Source organism: Pipra filicauda, unplaced genomic scaffold (assembly GCF_003945595.2).
Source record: "Pipra filicauda isolate LSUMZ 115617 unplaced genomic scaffold, ASM394559v2 scaffold232_size1229904_pilon, whole genome shotgun sequence".
Taxonomy (NCBI): Eukaryota; Metazoa; Chordata; class Aves; order Passeriformes; family Pipridae; genus Pipra; species Pipra filicauda.
In genome coordinates, this window is record NW_024104346.1 from 371220 (window position 1) to 397202 (window position 25983).

The 25983-nt window shown below is 50.0% G+C and overlaps 1 protein-coding gene across 2 annotated transcripts in view; it reads right to left on the reverse strand.

The window, feature by feature from the left end:
• The window catches only part of CSMD2 (CUB and Sushi multiple domains 2), a 249974-nt gene extending 224958 nt beyond the window's left edge, over positions 1-25016 (reverse strand). For both annotated transcript variants that reach the window (XM_039381590.1, XM_039381589.1), the window contains exons 1-2: positions 24701-25016; positions 7294-7510 (exon numbers count right to left, since the gene is read on the reverse strand). In XM_039381590.1, coding sequence (XP_039237524.1) covers positions 7294-7510; positions 24701-24857 — 374 coding nt within the window. In that variant the 5' untranslated portion in view covers positions 24858-25016. The remainder of the gene's footprint in view (positions 1-7293; positions 7511-24700) is intronic.
• Positions 25017-25983: the final 967 nt, after the last annotated feature.

The following is a 25983-nucleotide window of genomic DNA, read 5'->3' on the forward strand; positions in this document are numbered from 1 at the left end:
TCCCTGCCTTTTCCAAGCCAAGCACAATCCATCAAACCCCTGGAGCCCTTTGCTTACCCCATCAAGCAGCCCAGGCTGGAGGGACAGTGACAGAGCCCATAAATCCCAGCCTGCCTGGATTTCTTCACTCGTTTAAAACGAGGGGTTTGGGTCAATTCCCACTAGAAAAGTGTTAATTTATAGAGCCTGAAGCCAGCCCAGCCAGCTCAAATATATGAGGCCTTCATGGCTCAAGCTGGGAGCAGGTACTAAGTGTCAGATTTCAATATATTTTGATTTTCCACACGGTGGAACAGAGTGGGAAGCCCGTGGAGTTGGATGTGATTTATTACTTTTATCCCGTCCTTTCCATGTTCCTTTTTCCAAGAGGTTCTCAGGCAGCACTGGGGGGGGGTGGAATGAGCTTCAAGGTCCCTTCCAACCCAAACCATTCCAGGATTCCACCACATCCCACCAGCTCTGGCACTTCTGTTCCCACTCCCGTTACGACAAACCAAAAAAAAAGAAAAATCAGCAGTTCAACAGGAAAAGTTCATCAAATTCCAGTAACCACCCCCACCCCCCCCGGCAAATCTGAGCTGCCACTGGGAGCACCACAAAGGCAGGTTTGGATCCAGCCCAAGAAGGGCTCAGAGGCTTCAATTCAGAGCTTGGCACTTTTGGGTTTATTTCTGTCTTTCCTCAAAAAAAAAAAAAAAAAAAAAAAAAAAAATAAAAGTCCTCGGGGGTGTGAAATCGAGTAAACGGGAAAAACAAGTCCTTGGAAGCCCCTGGAAATCACACGAGGCTTATTTATTGCTGAACACAGCAAAGTGGTGAACAACCACAAGTGTTGCCATGGGGGAGGTGTTGGGAAGACCCCAGATTGACACCAGCCCCTCCCTGCAAAGCCAGTGTCCTGCAGCCCGAGAGCAGAGAGAGGCCTTTGGAACAACTGGAAATGCAAGAAAAGCGGAATAAAAGTCAAAGTTCTCGGGCCAGGAGCGTTCTGGGACTCTGGGATTGTGTCATTCTGCAGCTGGGAAAGCTGGGAGAAGGGATTTGCCCCCGGAGCAGAGCAGGACTTGCTGCTCCTGGGAAGGGTCAGCAGCAACCTGCTCCTTCTCATGGAATCTGGAAATCAGAACCACCACCCAGGGGCTCTGCCTTGGTTCAATTTCCCTCCCTCCACTGCTAAAAAATTACCCAATCTCACTCAGTCTGACCCCAAAAACTCCCCCACTGGGGCTGGAAATTGTCCTTCCAGCCCAAGAATAAAGGCAGCTGTGTCTGGAACAACTGAGGTGCCTGGGACTGGATCACTCTAAACCACTCAAAACCAGATAATAAACTTTACACAGAGCTCCAGAGGACAGGATTAGTGCAGCCCCACGTTATCAGGGGCATCTCTGGCCAGGAAAAGGAGTGATCCTTGAAAGCTGTCTGAGATCTCACCATCCAGGTGGGATTTACCTGGGTGGGCAGGGGCTGGGGGGCCACACACGGGTCACACTCACACCTCACAACGTCCAGGTTTGTTGGGAAATTGTCCCTGTAAACACCATTAAGGGAAAACAGAAACAATCCTGGAAACTACATATGATTACCTGAGGAACAGCAACACCCCCTGAACACAGCGAGGGGGGCACAGCTGGAGGAATGGGGTGAAAAGCAGGGCCTTTAACCCCTGAATGAGGGCAAAGCTCCCTCCCCTCCCCATCTCTCCATGCCAGAGCAGCAGTGCCAACCCTCCTCCTGAGCCCCCAACAGTCCTCGTGGTGCCAGGGAAAAAAAAAAAGCTCCCCCTCCGAGTTAATCATCTTGCTTTTGTCACTCATCCTTGATGCACCCTTCTCCTAATAAATAAATATGGGGAAAAAAAAAAATCGAATTGAGCCCCTGGAAATTGCAGGGCCCTGCTGCAGCTGCATTAACTCCATTACCTCGCCCCAGACTTTCAGATCGAGTTCCATCAATTACCCGGCAGACGAAGTTTAAGCACTCAGCACTTCCTCGGAACAAAACAACGGGCAAAAGGTCCCGACGCTGCTGGAGCAGCTCAGACGAGTCTCTTCCCAGGGAAAAAAAAAAATTAAAATAAAGTGGATTTTTTTTTTTTCTACGAAGCAGAGAACGTAAATTTAAGTGGAGTTTTTTTGTGGTTTTTTTTTTGTAAATTTAAGTGGAGTTTTTTTGTGGTTTTTTTTTGTAAATTCAAGTGGGGGTTTTGTGGTGGTTTTTTTTTTTTTTTTTTTTTCCCAGGTAGTTAATGGGAAGCGACAAAGGGCTGTGCTGAGGGGGGAAAGGGGGGCTGGATTCTGAAGTTTACTGTAGGTGACAAAAGGATTTAAGGAGCCCTGGGCTTTATTTACCTTTATCCTCAGCAAAAGGAACTGTGCTCGCCTCGGAGACAGAGGGACACAGAATCCTGACACCAGTCCTGTGTGTTCCCAGCTGGTTTTCCAGGAATTTCTTGAACAGACTTGAGCCCCAGTACCTGTTCTTTCACCCCCAATTTGCACCTCTGCCAGGGGGAGGAAGGTGGGGGGAATTCTCTCCTTCCCCCGTTCCCTTTGTCTCTCCCTCCCCTCCTCCCCTTCTGCTGTTTTTAAGATCAAAAGCTTCGTGCTCTTGATTGGTAATTAACCACAAGTCACCCGGGCTGATTTTTCCAGCAGTAATTAAAAGGTTATCAAGGAGAAGCAGGCAGGACACGGGTACTCCTGGTGTAGCTGCAACCGGGTCACCCCAGAGGATAATTCCACTTTTATCACAAGCATCTCATCATCCCAAGCTCAAACAAAAGACTTAAATCTTTCAGTCACTTAAATACGGCCGAATATCTGGGTTTTAGCTGCACACACAGCACACTGTCAGGGAAGAGGGATGGGCACCTGGAATAAGGACCAACAACTGGAACAGGGATGTGGGGCAGGAGATGAGGGGGTCACGGTGCCAGCAGCTGGGATTGCTCTGCTGGGAATGTGAAGCTTTTGCAGGAGTGATTTGGACACGTTTTGCACAGCCCTGCACACGCTGGAATGTCTGCCCAGGAATCCCTGGGATGGGAAGGAAGGATCCTCACAGCTGGGTAAATAAATATTCACCTCCCAGGAACACAACCTGCACTGCTGAGGCTCTGCCCGCAGTGAACGCTTGTTTTCCTCGATCCACAGGCTAAACCAAACATTTTCTTAAGCAAATAAACTCAGTCTCGTCGAAACATTTTGTTTGAACAGCCAAGGACGACACAATTCCCTGGGAGGGAAGCCCACGGGGTTGTAACACCCGGAGTCGCCCCAGCATCGCTCAGCAGCTTCACAGGTGAGGAAAAACATCCCACAATCTGTCCCTTGGGCTCTCAAACGTAATTTTAAACATCTCTGGAAGGAAAAAAAATAAAATCTGATTTTCTAAGCTGGCCAGTTCCATTTGCTGTGTAAATCCACTGGGAAAACAGAATTAGGGAGCTGGAAGGACTGACTTACAATGTGTTTTCCCTGGATCTAAGTGCAAGCCTGAGACTTCAAATAAGGGGTTCCACAACCAATTTAAGGTTCTCACATTAAAAATGTCCTGCAAATCATCAGCAGCTGAGAATAGCTCCAAGAAGCCAGGTGGTGTTCCTGTCAGCAACTCTCTGGTTGTGCCACAGGGACAGGGAAGGTGCAGAGGGGCTCCCAAATCCCACAGCAATCCTGGATCCAGAAATAACTGCAAATATTCCCATTTCAGTCAGGTTTGTGAGCCTGGCCCAGAGGGAAGGCAATCAGGGAGGGACCTGATTGGAGCCCCCTGGCAACAATGACACAATCAAGGCACAATGGGAAGGGGAAAAGCTGCTCTGGGGGAAGTGCAGAGTTAAATCAGGTCTCCACTCCCATTTCTGACCCCACAGCACTTCAGAGGAGGTGGGAACTTCAAGGATGAGCTTTTGGGAAAGTCTGGTCTGGTGGAAGGAGCACAAACTCTGCTGAAGAGAAGGGGAAGTCCTGGCCAGGCACGGGAGGGATGTCACAAACCTCATCTCCTGCTCCAGGGAGGGACAAACTGCCCTCCCTGCTCTCAGCTCTCCCAGCAAAGTCTCTCCCACTGATCCCTCTCTCAAAGCCAAGGAACTGGGAAAAATTACAGTGTCAGGTCAAGGAGTGATGGGGTCAAACTGCCAGGGGGGAAATTTAGGTTATATACAGGTGTGGTGGTTTAAGACCCCCAAAAATCCAATTTCCAAGTCCAAGCCCCCCCTCCCACAATTGCTTCAGTGTGAGAGGGTTTTTTTCCAGACACAACACAAGACTCAGTATGGGGGAATGGGAATTATATTACACTTATTACACAAATAAATATTATATACATTATAGACACAATTCTAACTCTGTCTCCTATGGTAAAGCAATATTTACATTGGATCAAATCTCCTTTCCCTCCAATAAAAGTCCAGAAGGGAAGAAGGAAAAGATCCTTTTTGCTTTCAGGGCAGCAGTGTCTCCTCTTCAACAGGGAAGGAATTCCTCCCTGGGAGGGTGGGGAGGCCCTGGCACAGGTTGCCCAGGGAAGCTGTGGCTGCCTCTGGATCCCTGGGAGTGTCCAAGGATGGGTCGGAGCAACCTGGGCTAGTGGGAAGTGTCCCTGCCCTTGGCAGGGGGTGGAATGAGATGATCTTTAAGGTCCCTTCCAACCCAAACCAATCTGGAATTCTAAAAACCAACCCATGAGAGAAGCTGAGAAAGCAAAGACTTGGAAACAAGCTCTGATTTCAGCCAACAAAGCAAAGTCCTGGTGCTGAACGGTGACAACAGCCCTGGATGTCTCAATTAAGCCCCCAAACCACATTTAAGATTCACAAACTCATCACAGACACGCCACGCAAATTCCCTAATATCCAGTAAAGCTGTTTATTAGCAAATGCCTCATTGCATTAGGCCTGCTCTTATTCTATTAGGGAACCTTCACACCACATTACACTGCAGCACAACGGGGGGGTTTGCCAGGAACAGGGTTATTAACCCCTTCTCACAAACCCAAAAGGGGTTGGGTTGGGAGAGACCTTAAAGCTCAGCTCACTGCACCCCCTGCCACGGGCTGGGACAGCCCAGGAATGACCCTGTGGCACATCCAGGAAATCCTTGTACATCCAAGTCTGAAGTGGGAGAGCAGGGATTGAGGCAGCTCAAAGTGTCCCCATCACCACCATCCTCCTCTTCCCCCAAGAGGAGCTCACAGACAACCATGAACTGCTGGAAAACATCAGTGCTACTCAAAAACACGAGTTCAGGAGGGGGAGAAACAAAGCACTGCAGTTCTCTCCCTTGTTCTGCCCTTGCTCACAGCTCATTTTGGGTCCCCTCCTGGCAAGCGTGAGCTTTGATGAATGACACGTGGCCATCCATCTTCCAGGGCTGCATTCCCGTGATGGATTGGGTACATTTGGAAAGCAGGCAGGGGAAAAAAAAGCAAAATTGATAGTCAGGGAGAGAAGGGAGAGAAAGGAAAAAAAAAAAAATAATAAAAAAAAAAGAAAAACAACGTTAGGCAACAGTTACAGAGTTTAACGAGGTGAGATTGATGTACCAAAAAAACCATCACAGGATCACAGAATATCCTGAGCTGGGAGGGACCCACAAGGATCATCAAGTCCAACTGCTGGCCCTGCACTGGACACCCTGAGAACTCGACCACGTGCCCAAGAGCATCATCCCAACTGATTTTAGCTGAATTAAGAAACAACTCAGGGGGAGCATCGTCCCAACACTGATTTTAGCTGAACAAAGGAACAACTCAGGGGGAGCAAACCCCAGGTTTTGGAGCTGCTGATCCAGAAACATCCAGGGGAAGAAAGGAAGAGTCCACCATGCAGAGTCCAGATCTGTCTTGCTTCTCTAAGTCCTCTCCAAGTGCTCTCAAAAGCCTCCTCAGGACCTTTTTATCTCCCCCCTTTATTTCCCTCTCCTGTATTGTACTAAAACACACATTTCCTGAACACCTCAGCTCCTCCTTGGACGTGAAACCTTCTCCCATGGCTTTGGCTCCTGGTTTCACCCCACAGTTCACATCCACGTCCCCAACTGCACTGAGGGTCCCCAGGGATGCAGAGGCAGCACCTCACCTGTCCCCTCACCTTCCCCCAGTGCAGGGCCACCAATCCCCAGGGCAGGACCCCACTGGACCTCAGTTTTGTGGCCTCTTTGTGTTCCTTCTGCCCACAACCAGCCCAGGCTGATGAGGAGCTCAGAGCAGCGTTACCTTCCCACCACAAAGTTCCCTGAGCCCAATTTGACACCAGATTTTTCTCCCTTTCCATTACACCCAAAGCAAAGCACTTTGCTGCCTCCTGATTAAATGATGAGGTCCCCTAATTAACGTGATTCTCGAGCACAGTTGCAAGCTGAAGCTCTGATTTATTTGCATAACTGAAATCATTACGTAAAGGGCTGATTTCCACCAGGGTGGAACTCAGATTTTCCACTCGGGTTTGACAAGGCCCTGGAGGTCACAATGGGTTTGTCCTGGACTCAAGTGGCTCGAAGCAAAATTGATTCCCAGGACTCCAGAATTCCTGTCAGGATTTTAAGACCGGATGCTGCCCCTGTTTCTGTGAGGGTTTGGATGTGTTACTGTCAGGCTTCAGCTGCAAATCAGTCACCACATCAGACAACAAGAGCTGATTTCATCTGTGCCTCAGCTGTGGAGCTCTGAGATCACGACTCCTTCGGCTGCACGAGTCTGATGGGTCATAAAACATTTGCTCCCAAAGCAACACACGATTTTTTTTTTTTCAAAATCAGCCCCTCATAAAACTTTCTATTAATACCTGAAAGTCTCATATGAGAACCCCTGGAGATTTTCCTTCCTAAACTATTCCTACCACACTATTCAACACCTGCTTACTCCTGAAGGTCCAACAGTTTGGTTGGATGTGAGAGGATATCCCCCCATCCAGCTGCTGGGAATAGCCCAAATTTTGTGGGAAAACTCTCAAAGCACTTGGCAGAGCTGCAACTGAGCCCCAGCACCCTCCTCCCACCCCGAGGATCTCGCTGGCACTGAGGGAAGCTGCACATCAGCTCTGCTCTCCTCCTGCTGCTCCAGTTTCTAATTAACTTCTCTGGATGCCCAGAATGACTCCTGATAAATCATTCCTGTCAGGCATTGGGAGCAACATTTCAAACCCTATCAGAGATAAGAAATCAAAACAACTGTAAAGAGCTGCTCAGGGAGAAAACACTCCCAGCTCAACTGCAGCATAAACACCCAGCCCGGGCTGAATCCCAGGCAGGGGAATGTTTGGGAACATCCCTGTGATTAACAGGGTACCTGGTTCTCAGAGTGCCCTGCTGGGGCAGCCCGTCGAAGATGGAGAGCACATCAAAGTCTTCCTCCAGTGCAAAGGAGTGGAAAACCAGCTGTATCCTGTGCTGCTCCTCGGCACTGATGGTCCACGTGCAGTTTGCATAATTGGGGTATCCGTAGGGAAAGCCCGGGCTCTGGATCGTCCCGTTGGGGCCCTGCAAGGTGTGGCTGCAGTTCTGGGCTGGCAAAGAGAGAACACAGCACAGTCAGACAGTGGCAGACACGTATTTAACACCCAAACACAGCACACACGGGGTGGGAGGGACCAGCAGAAGGGAAAACCCAAAGATGCAGCTCTGTCCTTCCTGCAGGAAGGTGCACCCCGGGCCCCCATCCCTGCTCCCACTGGGATAACAACAGCTGGATGCAGCCTGTTCCTGGGAGCAGAGGCTTCCTCAGACCCCCTCCACTGCCCACAGCAAAATCTGTGATAAACGAAGTCTTGTTTCTCTAAGTTTTTGAATAGGAGTTTATTATCTGGTAAAAGGAAGCACAGCCGGCTGGGTGACAGAAATGGGACAAGTTTCCCAAATCTGCACACCTACTACATTTAGTATTTATCTTAACTACTTCATGCATATTAATTATCTCATATACATAGATATTTTACAGGTTTTTTTGCTAAGTATTTAAAATATATATATATATGAGATTTTCTTCTCTCTGGGGAAACAGGTACATAAATGTTGCTTTGGGAACAGCCTAAATGACAAATTCTCCTTTTTAGTGTTTTCCTCTCCCTGCACTAATGCCCTGAGCGTCATTAAAGGCACAAAGACTTCGCTCCAAACTGGTACAACCCTGGCTGCCTTTCCTGGAGTGACTCCTCCACACAAAAACCAAATCCCAGGCAGCTCGCAGGGCAAACCTCGTGGGACCAAAAGCATTTTCACCCTTATCCTGTGGCTGCTGGTCCCTGCTCTGGCTTTTCCCACTGCTGCTGGATTGTCTCCCCGCTCTGTGTGGATAACCGAGGCTTTCAAGTTGAAATGAATTAGAGTAGAAATTACTTCTTTGATTTCTCCTCGCCTTTTTTTTTTTTTTTTCAAAGGCTCCAAAGGCATTTGCACTTCTGAGTGCCAACCAGCCACAGGTAAAGAACTGCAGAGTAGCGCTCATTAAAGCCAATTATAATTAGATTGACCTACTTCGGTGCAACGCTGGGTGGAACTTCTCTCTGCCAGACGAAGTTCACAGCTTTAGGAATCTAAAACGGGTCCACCGTGTTTACTACCCAGGGAATCTTTTCTGTAGCATGTTTATTGTCTCAATGAGAGCCAGGACAGCCCCACAATCCACCTGGGATTAAGGCTGAGCCAGGCACAGGATTCCTCAACCAGGGCAGAGGGAGTATTTTGCATTTCCGGAGTATTTTGCATTTCCAGAGCATTTTGCATTTCCAGAGCACTGTGGCACCTGCCCCTCTCGGGAGTGGGATCCACCTCCCTCCTCCAGCTCAGCTCCATTTAGCTGTGGAGTTCACTGAGAAGAACATGAACCGAGTGCCAGAAAAGCTGCCCAGGACTGGGGCTGTTGGTCCCAGAGGGGTGAATGAACCCCAGTAGCTCAGGAACAGGGGAGACACTTTATTCATGGTGACTTGTCTGCTCAGCTCTAGAACTGCCTCAGGGTAAGACACAGACTATCCATTCCCAAACCAGAGTAGTCCTTCAGAGAGGATTTCCTCCTTCCAGCAAAATCTGGAAGTGTGTCTGTACACCCTTAGACACGGACACAAAAGTGTCTGTACACACCAAGATAGAAATACCCCTTTTTTTTTCTGGGCATTTTTCACCCCAAACCAACTTTTGTCCTGCCAATGCTGCCGGCAGAGGTGGCATTTCAGTCAACTGGCTCAGCTCAGCCCCTCTTTTCTTAGTTCTGAACCCTTGGCCTCTCCTGTGGAATGCCTGATGGGCTCTGCCTGCCTGTCACAGACTTTGTTCTCACATTTGCAGACTGGCCTTTTTATTCCTTTATTCCTTTCATTATGCAAAAGATTTGAGCCCCCAAAATGCTTTTTTTTCTTTGTCCAGAAACAAATCCACAGTGGAAATCCAGTGAAACAATTCCACCAGCTCAGTTGTCTCCAGTTCCCACCAAACCATCTTTCCTCCAACCAGAGCAACTGGAACTGCCCCTCCTGCACAGTTCTTATTTGAATCCTAAATTCATCAGGGCAATTTGAGGAAATTGGGAAGTTAAAGAGGCTCCATCCCTCTGTTTCCCCATGGGATCAAAGCTCCCAAGGCTGTGGGAAGGCCACAAAATACATTCAAGGTCAGAGGCACCACGTTCCCAACACTTCCAAGGTCATGGGGAAGGCAACCAGCTCCAAAATCAACATAAACTCACACCATCCTTGCACAGAAGGCCAGAAATATGGACATAAACCCAACTGAGGAAAACAAAAATATAGCAGGAAAACAGGTCCTATGAGGTTCTCAAATTAATCCACTGAGATATTTGCACGTTCACGACGTCGACCCAGGGGTGCTCTGGACTCAGATAAAACAAAACTGCTCCTTGCAAACAGAGGAAGGTCTGACAAACTGGGAAATAATCTATTCCCCATCAGCTGTAATAGGAGGGAACTTCATTTATATTGGACACTGCTGGAAGAAGTCAGGGAGCCCGGGAGAATTCCTGCATTCTGTAATTTGCTGCCAGCTTTGAGTTAGTTCAGCTCAGGCTTGACTGACAAAAACCTTATCTAAAATTTAACATACACGAGGAGGAAAACACTCAACTCTCCTCTGCAGATTGCAGAAACAATTCTCTTTATCCCTTTGGCCCAGGAGCAGGAATAAGTGGGAAGATATGAAAGGGCAATGCCAGTGCCTGGGCTATAAAGTTCCAGGTGGATTTTTATTTGACAGAGGAAACAACATTCGTCCAGAATTTCTGGCACATTCTCTCCAACCCTGAAGTCTCACAGGAGGCACTTCAGGAGAGGGGAACTCTGCAGCTTCCCTCCCATCAGCCCCCCCAGCCCTGCCCTTTATCTCAGCTCTGGTGGCTCATTCCAGGTGTATTTATGCAGATATTCCAGCTTCTACTGCTGTTATCCATGGACTCACTTCCTGAAGGGGGAACACCCCCAGGGGCTCACCCCAGAGCTGGGTTTGTGGGCACGTGTCCCAGTTTGGGATGGAGATGCCCAGACTGGGCACAGAGCTGAGCCCAGCTCTACTCTGCCAGGGCCTCCTGCTGCTCCCAGTTCTGGAGAGGGGTTCAGCAGGAGAGGGGTTTAGCAGGAGAGGGGTTTAGCAGGAGAGGGGTTTATCAGGAGAGGGGTTTAGCAGGAGAGGGGTTTAGCAGCAGAGTGGACCTTCCAAGGAATGCAGCAGGGTGGGTTTAGTGCAGCAGCACTTCCAGCTTCCAGCCAAGGACGATGGAGTTACTGCCCAGGGCACAGAGCCCTTCTCCAAAGGGATCACCATCCAAAGCAGAGGGAAAAAACACAACCCAAGGAATCATTCAGGTGGCAAAAGACCTCCCAGATGATCAAGTCCAACCTTTAAGGGAACCCACACACGAGGCTTTGCAGAGAAACGTCTCCATCTGGGGCACGGCCCCTTCCCAACATTAATCCACTGATGATCCTTCATTTCTTTCAGGTTTGTTTTTTTTTTTACAAGTTGCCTTAACCAGTCTCCACTTCCAACAGCTGGTTTGTGCAATGAACTGCTTCAACAGTGTCCCCAGACTGATGGGCTTCACACAGGGCTCCTGCACAGGGAGATGATGGAAGAGCTGCATCCCAACCACGGGCACCTCCTGACACCCAGTCAGTGCCCACCCTGCAACCCTGAGCACGAGCAGACACCTCAGCACAACCCAAACACCAGCTGAACACAGCTCTGGCTGCCTCTGGCTCCAGCAGGAGAGTTGCAAACCCCTCCAGCTTTGCTTTGGGCATTGATCAGCCTCTTGCCACGAAAGAAGAAGGCAGGAACATCCTCCTACTCCAACCCCCAGAGTTCTCTGGGCAGTACCAGCTCCAGGACTGGAGGCAGCACATTCAGAGCAACAGAATTTTGTCATTTCCTCCAAATTATCCACACTTACACCCAGGAGGAGCTGCCCTGGCTGCTGCACCCCCCCCAGCCCCTGCTGGGTATAAAATTTCTGCAGCTCCAGACTCAGGTAAACTTGTACATTCAAACTGTGTCACTGCAAATCTTAGAGTTGTCAGAAGGTAAATAATAAACAGAGGCACAGCCTGACATTACAAGTGCAAAGGAAACAAGTACAGAAAAGCATCTTCCACCTGCTTTCAAATTCCTGAGACTTCCCAGGCCAGATGCAGGGGGGGTGTAAAGCCAGGGAGAATTTTCACTCTGTGCATTCACACCACGTTAATATTGAAGGAAGAAACACTTGAGAGAGAGGGAAAACTGAATTTATTTCTGAAGTGCTTCGGAAATGTAAGTTGATGCACTTTGTTCCTCAGCAGAAATGAAATCTAATTTAGCAAATGCTGATGCATGGTCACTGCACAACCCAGGAGGAACAAACAGCACATCACACACGCTGGGCTTGCTCTCAGCAGCCCAATTTATCCAGGAGATGGGGCTGTCTCCTCCCCTAATGCAGCAGAGTTTGGGGTATTGCCATTTTCTTTAGTTATTGGAGCTTAGGCAGAAATGTTATTTCGTGTTGTTCCACGAAACAGATGGACATGAAAAAACCTTTTCCCCCAGAAAGCTGCAATCCATATCCTGCAGCCACACAAACACAATTCCACCCTGGCCCCAAAACACCAGGAAACAGCAACCCTGCCTGTCCACCAGCACATTCCCAGTGTTCTCTCCTTACCCCAGAGCCATTCCCCTTCACTGCCTCCAGCTCCTCAAGCCCAGACACTCCGATTTTTTTAAACATTGTTTGATCTGCCATCTAAATATTCCTTTTCCCGATGTTTACCGGCTTGAATCATTTATCAGCCACTAATTAGGCTTCCTCACATGGTGGTTTACAAGCTCATTACAGCCAACCCCAAACAGTGAGTGGTTTCCTCCCAGCCCAGCTCTGACTCCTGCTCACACAATTTAAGTGAACAAACAGGGAAAGCACCTCCACACTTGAGAAACCTGACCCTTGTTTCCCTAAATATTCACCTGCTCAGAGTCTGAACTTCACCTCCAGTCTCCCATCAAAGCCTTCTGGGTAATAAATAATGCAGAGTCATTCCATTAACCACGACTTCATCAAAGGCCGGTGCCCCCAGGAGCATCAGCAAGGGGATGATTTCCATCTCACACAGCCTGGGCCTGCTCCTCTCTGAACACAGGGTGCAGAATGTAAGGGCAAAAAAAAGTGCATTTTATCTGAATTCAGCTCGTGCCACCAGTGCCAAGGCAGGAAGAGTTATAAGCCCAGCTCAGCAGTCTGGGAGTTTTCAGCAGGATGGCAAAATACTGCAAATCAAACACATCCTTCCTGAAAGCAGCACAGTCCTCTGGGAGACAGACATTCCTTCCCTGCCATCCAGCAGCCTCTCACTCCCACTCTGTCATCACTTTGCCCCTGTTAGTGCTGCCCAGGCTCTCAGACTTATTGCAGAGCTCTCTCACACTCAGGCTTTGGTCCAGCCTTGGCTAAACAATTCCATCTGAAGGGCTTCCCAAGTGGGAAGAAGAGAGGAACAAAAGATGCTCCAAGACTGCATTTAGTTTTTCCCATGAGTTCTCCCTTCCTTTCCCAACCACAAAGATTTTATTGGACAGTTATGCTGATTTCCTGCACGTGTTTGGGATTCCTGCTCACACTGCTGACCTTGGAGCTCCCCAGCAAAAGCTCCAACCGAGTCACTCCCAGTTGGGATCCACAAATACCTGCACAGGAAAGGGAGGCTTGGCCATTCCAGGTGTCCTTCCTGCATCCTTCCCCAGGTGTTCCCTGCATCCTTCCCAATCCCTCCTGCAGATTTCTGCACCACCTGCAAAGCTCACAGTGCCAACAGACCCACAGCCAGACACCAGGACGTGTTCAGGAGTAAAGACTCACACGTGGGGAGAAGAAAGGGAGGTGGATTCCCTCCTGTTTCGCTGGCAGAAGCGGAGGCAGGAGGGCTCAAGGGCTAATAATAGAAGATATTAAAAAAAATGACTTTGGAGTTGTTATAAAAAGCATTTAGGAAATCCCTGGTAACACATTATTTTTAATATGAGCGGCACCGAAGTATTAGGGAAGCCTGTGTTCATCAAGACACATTAATGACACATTTTCCTGACTATTTATAGCCAGTGATCTTCAAAAATAGTGCATTTTATTTGCAGTAACTCAAGTTGGGGGAGACACAGGCACATAAACTGCTTCACACAGCACCTGATCCAACGTGCAGGGGATGGCAATGGATTTGGCATCTGAAAACATTTCCCATGTGCACAACAAAGAAAACTTTGCTTGGCCAATTCTGATGAGGAATTTAAATTCCTAATTCCTCCCCAGCAGGGGGACAAGCAGGGGGACAAGCAGGGGGACAGCTCTCCCATCCCTCCCATCCCAATCCTCCAGCCCAGTTTCCTGAGTGCCCTCGGATTTTTTCACAAGTCACTTTTCAAACTCTGTGACCTTCACATTCCCAACGAGCCCAAACAAATGGACTCCCAACAATTCCAAGGCCACTGGTCACCACCCCAAAGACCAGCAATTATCTGCCAGAGGCCCCCAGCTGCACAACTCCCCGGGAAAGCAGGAACCCAGGGCTTTGAAATCATTTGCTCAGCTCCAAGAAGCACCACAGTTATCCCAATATTCAGCCAGAACGGCCTCTCCTCCAGGGATATAATTTCCTTCCTTCCTTCAAAACTTTCCTCGTTGGAAATTGTCTCTTAATCAATTTGGGCTGTTCCCTCAGCGCCAGGACTCCTCTGCACAGCCATTGTCAGCAGAATAATGACACCAGGCACTCAACAGAGCTATTTCCATCTTCAGAGCACTCCACAAGCATTAACCAATTAATGCATTTTCTCCCTGAGCTGCCTCTGGAGGGAGGAACAGCCTCGCTGGCTATTCCTGGGATTTCCCCTCGTGGCCTCTCAGTGCCTCCAACATCCTCTGGTTCAGTCAAGGAATCCGATTGTTTGGGCTGGAAGGGACATTAAAGAGCCCTCTGACCATCCCAGGGTGCTCCTTGGACACTTCCAGGGATGGAGCAGCCACAGCCTGTCTGGGAAATCCCCCTTTGAGTGCTCCTGGACCCCGTTTCCAGGTGAGCCAGGGAATGCTGCATCTGCTCTGGGAACAGGGAAGGGCTTCACCCCCCCCACTGCTGCACTTTGTCCTCGGAGACCAAGAGCTACCCTCAAAAATGAGGGTTCAACACGTGGTTAAGGCACTAAAGTGGAACCTGGAATGAGCCTGGACCTGTGGGAAGGGCTCAAAGGGACCTTTGGGACCCATTTCACCAACCCAAGGTGAGTTCACTCGAGTTCACAAGTCCCTTTTCAAAAGGAACTTCAGTCGACCAGGTTTACAAATATTTTTTATAACCCACAGACAGGGTTTTATATCCATATATATTATATATATACAGCTTTTATAACTCCAGACAGATGTCCTGGAGCCCTCACAAACACACCTGAGCTGGGCAGTGAACAGATCCCCCTCATAACCCCCACTGGGCAAGTCTACATTTATTTAAGCATCTAAATATCCTTGAAGATCTTGCCCTGGGAGCCCAAACCTCAATGAAAACGTTCAGGATGATCCAAAACCTTCTTCAAATTTTACTCTTATTTTCCCTGTGCATCTCTAAGATGAACTCAGTGGAAATTTCATTTTTCCTCACCCCCAGCCCAAATATCTATAAAAATGCTCACATTTTTGTGGCATTCCCTCAGAACCTGCTCTGAGGGACTTGCAAGAGGGTTCTTTTCCCCCTCCCCACCACGTTTTAGGTTCTAGTTTGTATTTTTACCCATCTGGGTGGATTTTCAGGCATTTTTTCCCCCATGGAAAGCTCAGGAGTTACACAAATCCCCTTTTAGGAGCTGCAGGGAGGCCCCTTTTCAGCACCCAGGGCTCAGAACAGGGACACACACACACAAATTCTGTGCAAAGTGACACAGAAGGAACTACTTCAGTTAATCACCATCACCACAGTCTTGCACCTCCAGATAGAAAATAAATTAAAAACACCACTCAGAACAAGCACTCACTAAAAGCTCTTCACTCCTGCACCACAATTCTCATTCCCCCCACAAAGTGTGTGTTTACAAGTGCTTTGAGATCTCCCAACAAACCCCTTTTGCCAGGCACTTGTATTCCAGCAGCTCACACTTGTATTATTGTGTATTTGAATTACAAAAAGCCATCTCTCCCAGGAATTTTTGTTAGGATGTAAATCCAATTTTTGCTTGATTCCCTTAACAGCACTTTCAGATTCGCTTCCTTTAAGTGGTGCAGCACTTGATATTTATATTTATTGCCTGATGCCTCCCTGTCACCTTGAGCAATCAAGGAAAGTCACCTGAAGTTGAGAGTGCACAGAAAAGTTATCAGCAACTGCTGGGTGCTCTGCTGCTCCAAAAACCACACTCATTTTTGTCCTGTTCTGATCCAATTTAATACCAAGCACGAGAATTTCTCTAATCTTCAGTGACAAATATTCCCACTCCTTCGGAGGATCCGTGTGAAAATCCAAATTATTCCCACAGAGTTCCTGCATCCTGTGACCTCCATCCACACACGAGAAACTCACAACTCATTTCTCTCAACATCAGACTGTACTATTTTATTTTTTTCTTTTGCCTCCTCCATTCATTTAAAAGCTCATTTTGGCCCATAGACATATTCCACTTAATCTCAGTTTTCAATCCCCCAAAGCAGATCGATACCTTTCTTCTCCAATCTACAGAGCTCTCAATCAAGGGCTTAACAAGGGGTGAATGGAATCGACTTGGAGGTTCAAATTGGGTGTTTTTTTGTCAAAAGTCTCATTTGTTCACTGCCCTCATGGAAAAGGAGGGGGGGAAATTCTCAGCTGAGAGCCCTCCGTGGGCAAAAAAGGAGTGGGGGGTGTTGAGGCATTTTCATTAAAGCAACCAGCCAAAGAACAGAAATTCCAATCCAGGGGTTTTCCCAGCCTTTGAAGAGCTACAGGATGTGCAGGACAGGCCACCAGAGCCTGAGGAAAGGGAAGTGGAGCCTCAGAGGGGGGAACAACCCTCAGAGGGGTCAGATTGTCCCTGTGGCCAGTCCGGGGTTGCTGCCTCCAGCAGCTGGGTTAAACCCAACTGGGAACCAAGTCCTCACCCTGGGAATGAAGTCCCCACCTTGGGAACAAAGCCCCCACCTTGGGAACAAAGCCCCCACCTTGGGAACAAAGCCCCCACCTTGGGAACAAAGCCCCCACCTTGGGAACAAAGCCCCCAACCCTCTCAGGGACAAACTGCCCATCCTTCAAACCCCTCGTTACCTCAGCAGGTGAACCTTATTTTAGTTTTAATTTTAATTTTAACGGCCCGACTCCTCCTGCAAGGGGTGCTTCACTCTAATGGAACATCTGGGGATGGCTCCTGCCAGATGTGCAGAGTCAGGAGCAGTGTCTGACCTTTCCCTGATGGAGACAAAGCAACAACAGAGGCACATCAACAACGTGCTGCACGAGGCAGGAACCGCCTTCGGGAGCGGCCTCGGCTTTGGAAAAGCACCAGCTCCATTATCCTTTGGAAGGAGAGCTCCTTTCTGGGAGCAAATAACTTGGTGTTATTACTTGGTGGCTCAAAGGGAAAAGGGACATGGAGTGGTGCCTTTGTCAGAGCAGAAATGAGCTGCAATTTGCTGTCCCTCCAGCCTGAACTGCTCACCATGGATGAGCATCCAACAGGTCCTGCCCTGCAGAGAGGAGAGGGGACAATCCTGCTGCCAGGAATGGATTTAAAGACATGGAGGGGGCAGGACTGGGGACCAGGATGAAGCCCAGAACATCCTGTGCAAGCCATCACACCACATTAGTTCTATTTTTTACAGCACATCATTCCGTGCTGGAAAGCTCCTCCTCAGATATGAAGGAAGCCCAACTCATCCTGCTCTTTCTCCACCTCAGACCATCTGACTCCAACACCAGTGACATAAATGCCATTAAAAAAAACCAAACAACCTATTTCCAACTCTGCTTTCACTGCTTTAACTGAAAAAAAAAAATATATTCATAAACTGCTGATAAATAACAGGAACTATAATAAGCAAACAAGTTCTCCATTTGATCTCTGCCATCCCAGAGACATTCATCTTCATAATTAACTAGATAATACTATTAGGACTGTACTGGTTTTCCCCTCTGTAGACAAGAAGCTGAAGTTCACATAATTTAAACAACTCTGCTTCAAAGGCAGAGTCTGGGGCAGGTTAAACTCAAAAGGTCCAGACCATCCTTTCTGCCAATATCCTGCTTTTCCAAAGACCAGTATCCAATCCCCTGGTGCTTCTGGCGAGTTCTCAGTATAAATCTCCTACTGTACCATCTCTACTGAGTACTTTGTGCTTTACAATCTGCAGGTTTGGCTAAAATGTGGATATAAACATATAAAAGTGGATATAAACATATAAAAACTGTAAAGGCAATTCCACACCAATTGCAAGAGGAGCAGAGCAACCCCTGCAAACCCTGCACTTGATTTTATTCCTGACTTTTTTGACAAGAAGTTCAGCAGCAGACAGACAACTTCCAGCTCCAAAATGTCACTCACAATTAATCCCAAATTGTGCATGAAATGGTTGAATTCACTCCATGCAATCAAGGGAGAGACCCAAGAGCAGGAAACCTGAGCAGCTCATCAACGTGGTGCAATCTGTACCTGCTGAAAGCTCCTCACAAACACCCCAAGTTCTCTCTCTCTCTCTCTCTCTCTGCAGAATAAAGCTGTAAATCAGTGGAGGATTTTGCAAATTCCAGGGGGAGAAGGGACATGGGGCCCAAAGCTCCCACCCTGAGGGGTCTCCAGGTGCCAACAGCCAAGGGGAGCAGCAAGACCTGGGCTCCAAGTGCAGAGAGTGTGCAAATAACAGGAGAGCACTGAGCCAGAAAATCCCCCGGGCTGGTTAATCCTCCAGCTGGGATTAACTCAGCTTTCCTTGCACCTCCCAGGACAACTGGCTCTGGGATTATCAGCCTGTGACCATGGGCTGGTGGAAGTCTCTTGGTCTGCACTGAGCTGACAGCTAGAAACAGGTTTAAAATCTCCACACTGAGAGAAATTCGGGTGGCACTGAGGAACCCAAATAAAGCCATTTTATTAAGACAGAGCAGACTCCACATCCTCGTGCAAGTCAGAGGCCAAAAGAACAAATCTTCTCTTCCTTTGGTTTTCAAACGTTCCAGATAAAGACACCTTTATTTGATATTCATTGTTGTTTTATCTGCCTTGAAAGGGGAACTGCAGACATTTTGATGAATGGATTGAGAAATTGTTCTGTTTCAGCGGAACCACAGTCAAAGAGCTCGGCATCAAACCTCATCCCAGCCAGGCAGCAGCTCCAAAACCCCCTCAGGAGCAGCACTGGGGCATTTCTGAGGTGATATTCAGGGTGTAAGGACTCCCAGGAGTGAGATCTGCTCCGTTCCTGGCCCTGCTGGGTGACCCTGGCTGAGCTTTTCCATACCTGGCTCTGCCTCCCACCTTCCAGCACATCATCTCTGGGCACAAACTGCTGCAGCAGGAGGAGGAAATGCCTTCTTCCAGGAAGGGAAGGGGAAAAATCATTCCCAGCAGGATCTAGGACGCTGTAGAATTCCTTCTGGCTGGCTGGAGAGGAAGAGCTGCCTCCTGAGGACACCGGGAACGACAAATTCCAAAGGGCAGCGAGGGTTGAGGGTTTCTCCCGTGAGATCTTGGCTGCAGCTCCAGCCCCCGAGTCCTGCACGGCTGCTGAAGGTCCAGAGCTGTGTCCTGGAGACACTGGGGGCCTTTCCTGCCTCTTGTCCTTGGCCAAGCCCGGCTTGAGAAGCCAAATTCCAGCTGGGTGGGCAGAAAGTCCCTCTGGGTTGTGGTTTCCACCCACCTTCACTCAAGAATTATATCCAGGACTTGTGGATAGCTGAGATTGTTCACTCTGCCAGGCAAGGGCTGACTCCAGGTGCATCCAGCAGGAATTTCTCCATGGAAAGGGTGGTCAGGCATTGGCAGGGGCTGCCCAGGGAGGTTTGGAGTGCCCAGCCCTGGAGGTGCCCAAGGAAGGACTGGAGGTGGCACTGAGTGCTCTGGGCTGGGGGACAAGGTGGGGGTGGGTCACAGGGGGCACTCCATGGTTTTGGAGGTCTTTTCCAACCTCAGTGATCCCGGAATTCCATGTGCTTGCCCCTCTCTGCACAGGTCAGGCCCAGCTGAGCTGACTGCACCACTCCATCAACACTCTGGTGCCACATCTCGCACGGATGGCCCTGCAGGTCCTGTCCCACTTCCTCCAGCTCCCCCAAATGTAGGCCACCAGTTCATTTCTCCAGCAGATTTTTGCAGTCAATAGTGGGGAAGGATTTAATTTTTTAATTACTCCCCTCTCACACATCTCCCTGGCAACCACAGCTGCTCCAGCCCTCACGGTTACGGATCCTGCTCCTCCAGTGAGAGCCAGGGAGCACCAGATCTCCCCACTCCAGGATTATCTGGAGCTCTCAGAAATCCCCAGCAGGACTCTGACACAGCCCCAAAGTTCCCTTTTCATCCAGTACAGAAAACCAGGCAGTTCATCACTCCAGGGAGAGGACAGAAAATCACTGGAAGGAGCTGGATGAGGGAATGCACCTGACACTGGGAAGAGAGGACAAACCCCACACTGCCCACTGGGAAGTCCCATTAAAAAAAAAAAAAGAAGGAAAACACCCCAAAAAGTCTTCCACTTTCCTGCAAGGGAGGTACAGTTCCCATCCCAAGCTCCCTGCAGCCTCCATCCCTGCTGGCTGCAAAGACACTGGAACAGAATTCATTTGATTTCTTTAATCCATGGGATTTTCCCAATCCCACACGAACCCCCCTCAGCCCCCTGTGCCACCCCAGGGCACGGCAGCAGCACGGACAGTTTGCAGGTTACTGCACTGCATCAGGTGTATTGCAGGCAAAGTGCAGCATCCATGGCATTCCTGAACCTTCCCAGTGCCCAAAAACACGGAGGAGAGTAAAGAAGTGTTATTTAAAATCCACTCAGCTGAGCACAGCTTTGTCAGAATTTCACCAAAGCCCAGGAAAAATTACTCCAGCCCTGTGTCTCGGGATACTCCTGATAAAAATGGAGCCAGGAGGAATTTTTTTGCAACACTGTGGACACAAAGAGAGTTAAGGCTGCCTGACCTTGCCCCCAAACTCACCCTCCACATCATCATAACAATTTCCTCTGGTCAAGATCCAGGCCAAATCCAAGCAGGGCTTGGGGGGGGGGGCACCAGCAGGAACACAAGCACAGCTGTGAAATTTGGCATTGCCCAAACAAGTGGCCTCTCAGGAGCCAGAGCAAGGCAACAAGCAGCACACAGTAATTCCATGGCTGGAAAGCCTTGGAGCACTGGTGGAAGTGGTGAACAGCAAACAGGGGGCCAGGAATTAAAGCTACTTTTGGGGACAAGTGAAGGACAACGAGGCACAGTCACTCCTGCCCAGGGAAGTGCCCTCTCTGGGGCACAGATGGGACCTGAGCAACAGCTCAACCTCTCCCTGAGCCCCAAAACCCCCTGGCAAAGGGGGGATCCACAGGGACCCAGGGCAGATCATCTGGATCACATTCCCACACCCATCCTGACAGGTATCCAAGGAATGAGGAGAAGGGAAATCATCTGCAGGGTGGACCTTGGTTAATGGTTGGACTGGGTGATCTTAAAGGTCTTTTCCAACCTAAATGGTTCTGTGGTTCCATGAGTTGTGAGCAAACAGCCCAAGCTGGAAGCAGAGTCGTGGCTCCTGCTCAGGAGCCTTCCAGGCAAGGGCTGCTCTTCCCCCATCCTCATGGGCACACACTTCCAGGGAAAACCTGCTCCATGGGGATGTTCTTCACTGAGGACAGCAGAGATTAAAGGCCACAGAACAAAATAAAGGGCTGATTTACAACAGATCCTGCCTGGATCACACCATGGGCTCGGGAATGCTCAGGAATGCTCCTCAGCCCTGCATGAACACTGCCTGGGCAGAGCTGATCTGAGCCTCCCCCTGCTCCCTCACAAGCTCCTGTTTTCTGACAAACAGCCACGAGACTTTATTCCCCTCTCTGAACAACAACCCAAGCAGGATCATGCCTTAGTTACTGGACTTTTTGAGTAAAATTCCTGACTCCCAACCAGGATTGATGCCCACGTGCTCTCTGATGTCCCTGTGCCCCACCTCTGTGGCTCTGCAGCACAACCACACACCAGCACCTTCCACGAGCCACAACAGACCATCAAAGAGGAGAACTACAATCACCAATTTCCATCCTTAAAGGGAAAGGGAACATCATTTTCACTGGGTGCCTCCCTGGGAACCACGGTGTGAGCAGCTTTACACATGGCTGTAACTATGGCAAAGGAACAGACAACAAGCCTGTTGATTTAAACAGAAATTCTGGGTTTACTGTATCCCATTCAGGGTTCATAATGTGACTCTGGACAGACCCCAACTCTGGTGCCAGCTCAGGTCTTTAACTGAAGTTTGATGTAAACCGACTCCACCTCCTATTGAACTCCCTGCTCCCATTTATCCCACTGGTCCCACATCATTAAACCCACAGGGAATGTTATTTAACCCCTCGTGGTCCCTCAGGTGACCCTGTATTATGGTCCCTCACTGAATTATCAGTGCAGGTTCAATCTCTGCAACCAAACCCCCCTGCCTGAGCTCATCTCAGAGTCCGACCCAAAACTCGTGACCAGCTTCCTGCTCCCCCACTCCTCAGACCAGGAGCCTGCCAAAAACTGGTTTCCATCAAGAAAAAGGAGAAGTGCAGTGGGTTTAAACTGAGGAGACGATGTTTCAAGCTGGTGCACCCTTCCTTAACCCAGCTCAAAGCACGGTGTGTAAATAATGGGATCGAGCCCCTTTTATAACAGGCCTTCCAAAGACATTTGATCTGTGTCCATCCACACACACACACACAAAACACACTCCCCAAATGCCCCTCCTGCTGCTGAGGCACTGCTAACCACCCTGCAGGGACAGAAAGCACTCCTGTGCCCACCTGACTGCCAGTCAATAAATGGAATTTCGGGATTATCACACGTGTTTCATTTCCGAGAGGCCACACACGGACCACCAGCGACTCTCAGGCAAAGATAAATCCCTGTGCACATCCCACCAGTGTGAAACCATCACTGCACCCCTCAAACTGAGAGGGGAACCACACAGACCACCTCCTCTGCCCCCAGCACCCACAGACCCCATGAATTCCCAATCCCAGGCACCACATTCCCTCCAGCTCGTTATCCCAAACAGCTCCGTTATCCCTCCTTGGCACAGCAGCCCCTGAGGGAAGCACAGGCTCTGCAGGACGTTTTTGGGCAGCAGGACGTGCCCCCATGGCACAGCTGATGTGATGGGAGAGCAGGATTTCTTCCCCTTTTTTATTTTTCAGACGGCCAGAAGTACTAATTGACAGTTCTACACACACAGCTCTGCTGCCACACTATGGAACTCCTGGTTATTGCTTCCCACACAACCCCGGGCAACGGGAGAGGTTGGACATGGAGCCTCCTGGAACTTTGTTCTCCAGAGGTTCAGGGTTTGCTCAGCAAAGGGGCTGGAAGTCCCAGCCCAGACTGAACCGATTTGCAGTGATTACACCCCAAAACCCACCAGAGACCTGCAAAGGGGGGGTGCCTTCACTCCGGGTACATCACAACACATCCAGCACTGAGCCACTGATTGCAAAGTTGGCATCTTGCTCAGGCAAAAAGATCATTGCTGGGATGCCAGAATTGGAAAGGAAGAGCTATTGATCAGTGCCTCTGGCTCTGATGCAGAGGAAAAAAAAACATCTGAGCTCTAAAAAGCTCTTGCAGATCTTCTGCTCACAAAGAAAAACAACACAGAGCATCAACCTCTGGGTGAAGGATCCAGAACAGAGGGCTCTAAACCCACAGAGAAGGGAGCAGGGGCCTGAGAAGAAAGGATTACATCCTCTGCAAGGTACAGAGTGGGAGACCCAGCCTGAATAAGCTCCAGACAGCTCAGAAGAAGAAAGGAAGCTCTAAACCCCTGAGAGAGTCAATCAGGAATTGAGGTACCTCCACATCAGTTTACTCGTGTGAGAAAAGCACAGCAGAAGCTGCTGGAACGCTTTTCCTCTGTGCACAGGTTCGTGCTGGAGACAGGAAGGATATTCACCACGATAAATATTCACCCTTAATAAGGACTTGCAGGTTGTTTGGGTGGGTTTATAACCCTCTCCTAACACGCTTCCAGTCAGCAAAACTGTTCAGCTCCACTGCAAGAGCGCTCGGGAGGAGCAGTTAATCCTCGTTCTCCATCCCCCTCGAAGGAGATCTGCCTTACATAATAAAATCAGTGTTGCATTTCACACACAAAGTTCCCCCCCCCCCCCAAAAAAAACACCCCCCTCAAAACCCGGGGAGCTTTCGTACCCATCACCACCAGCCACACATTCCTCCAGCCTCGGATACAGCAGACAAGAGACAACGTTCCTTGGAAACTCTTGGAAAATCGGGGCACTGCACAGCGTGGAGAGAAGGCACTGCCAAACACTCGGCTCTCCCACTCTTCCCCCTCCTACACACCCAGAAGGACAGTCCCTAAATATTTGCTGTTTACACCCGAAATAAAACTTCAGCCCTTGCACACGCTTTTGCTACAGGGGATGGGAGACAGCAGCAAACTGCCCCCGAATCCGAGTCTTCTCCTGCTCTCCTTCCAGTCAGTAGGTGCATGTTTCCTAAAAACCACCGTGCCGAGGCCAAAAAGCTCCTCTGCAAGGGATATTCAACTCGGGAGGCAGGAGGAAGAAGAGGAAAGTGCTTCCATCTTCATGCAAGGCATCCAAAAAATCTATTTTGTCAGGGTGGGGAAATACTGAATTAAGATGCGAGGGAAAGACAGAGGGGGGAAAACCGTGCTGGCATTTCTCACAGTCATCGTGCCCATCACACACAGCAACTGTGCCCGAATGCGACCCACCGGGGAGAGATCGCACAAAGCCACCTTTTATCGCCCCATCGCCCGAATCCCGAAGGATGCTCGAGGGAACCACATCGTCCAAAGGGCTGAGGAAAATATCCTCGGTGCTGAACGCGCCAGGGAAGCATGTGCCGACACGACAGTGTGTGCACACAGTGCCACACACCCCAACCCCCCCTCCGTGCCCCCAAAACAGCGCTCCTTTCATTCAAGGAGCCGGGGGGGGGGGGAACCAGCTCCCGAAGTTGCCGGGTTTCTCCGTGGCCACTTACCCGTCACGGATCCAGCCAGGAGCCCCACGGAGAGCAGCAGCACCCGGCTCCAGGCGCTCACCTCCACCGGCATCAGAGCCACGATTCCCAGTTTCCCCCAGTGCCTCCCGAAGCTGCAGCTGCATCCCGGCTGCTCCCATCCCCAGGAAGGTTGCATGTCAAAGGGCAGCAGGAATGGGGCGTGCTGCTGGGGGGTTGGTGGTTCTTGCTGCTGGGTTTTCCCCCCTTTTCCTTCCCCTTGGCGATTGGGATAGTCCTCGGCTCGGCTGGATGAAGAGGAGAAAGGAAAGAGGTTGGGGGGTGGAGGGGAAAAAAAAAAAAACAACGCAGGTCCGGCTCGCGCTTTTCTTTTTTTTTTTTTCTCCTTAATTTTTTCAGCCCAGGCAAAAAAAAAATCCCCACCGCATTGAAGGCTCTGAGCTTCTGCAGCTGGACTGAACCACGTGTGGCCGCAGTCGGGGCGAGGAGAGGCGAGGAAAGGAGAGGAGAGGAGGGCTGGGGCTGGCGCGTCCCTCCCGGTGGCTGTCTCAGAGCCAGCTCCTCGGCAGCAGCACCACAACGCTCCTCGGGGGATTTATACTTCTTTATTAGCCACTTGATTAATCGTTCCCACAGCTTTGTCCTCTTCTAAACGCTGGGGAGGGGGGAGAGGAGAGGGGGTCGCGGTGAGGGGCCGCCAAAGGGATCTGTGCTATCCCCCCCAAACCCAGCACCATCCTCCCCACCAGGACCAGAGCCCACAAATTAGGCTTTGGCGGCGTGTTTATTTTTACATACTCCAGGTTTCTTGCCGAGGAAGCGGGTCCCCCAGCCCCCCATTTCACACGGAGTCTGGCACACCCCCCCCCACCCCCCCAGAGCATCGCTGCCATCGAGACATCCGCGGGCACGGACCCCCCGCGAACAACTCGAGGAGACCGACACGATTTGGGGGACGAGGCGAATTTTGTTACGAACGGATCACAAAAGAGCCCTGACCCCTCCCAGCCTGTGGCTTGTCCTCCCAGCGGCTGATGCTGGTGGGACTGGTCCAGGGGCCCCGTGGAGGTGGGAAAGGCTGTGCCCCCTCCGCCGGGCTGGGCTGCGGTGCTGCTGCCCTGGCAGGGCTGGCAGAGCCGCGTCTCTCCACCACCACCTCCCCTTGGTTGTGTTTGAGCATCTCCCGGTACCTCGGTGCCCGGAGCTGCAGGCAAGATGGGGAAGGGAGGGAGGGAGGAAGGAAGGAAGGAATGCAACCGGTTAACGCCACATTCGGGAACTTCATTATCGTGCTAATGATGCTC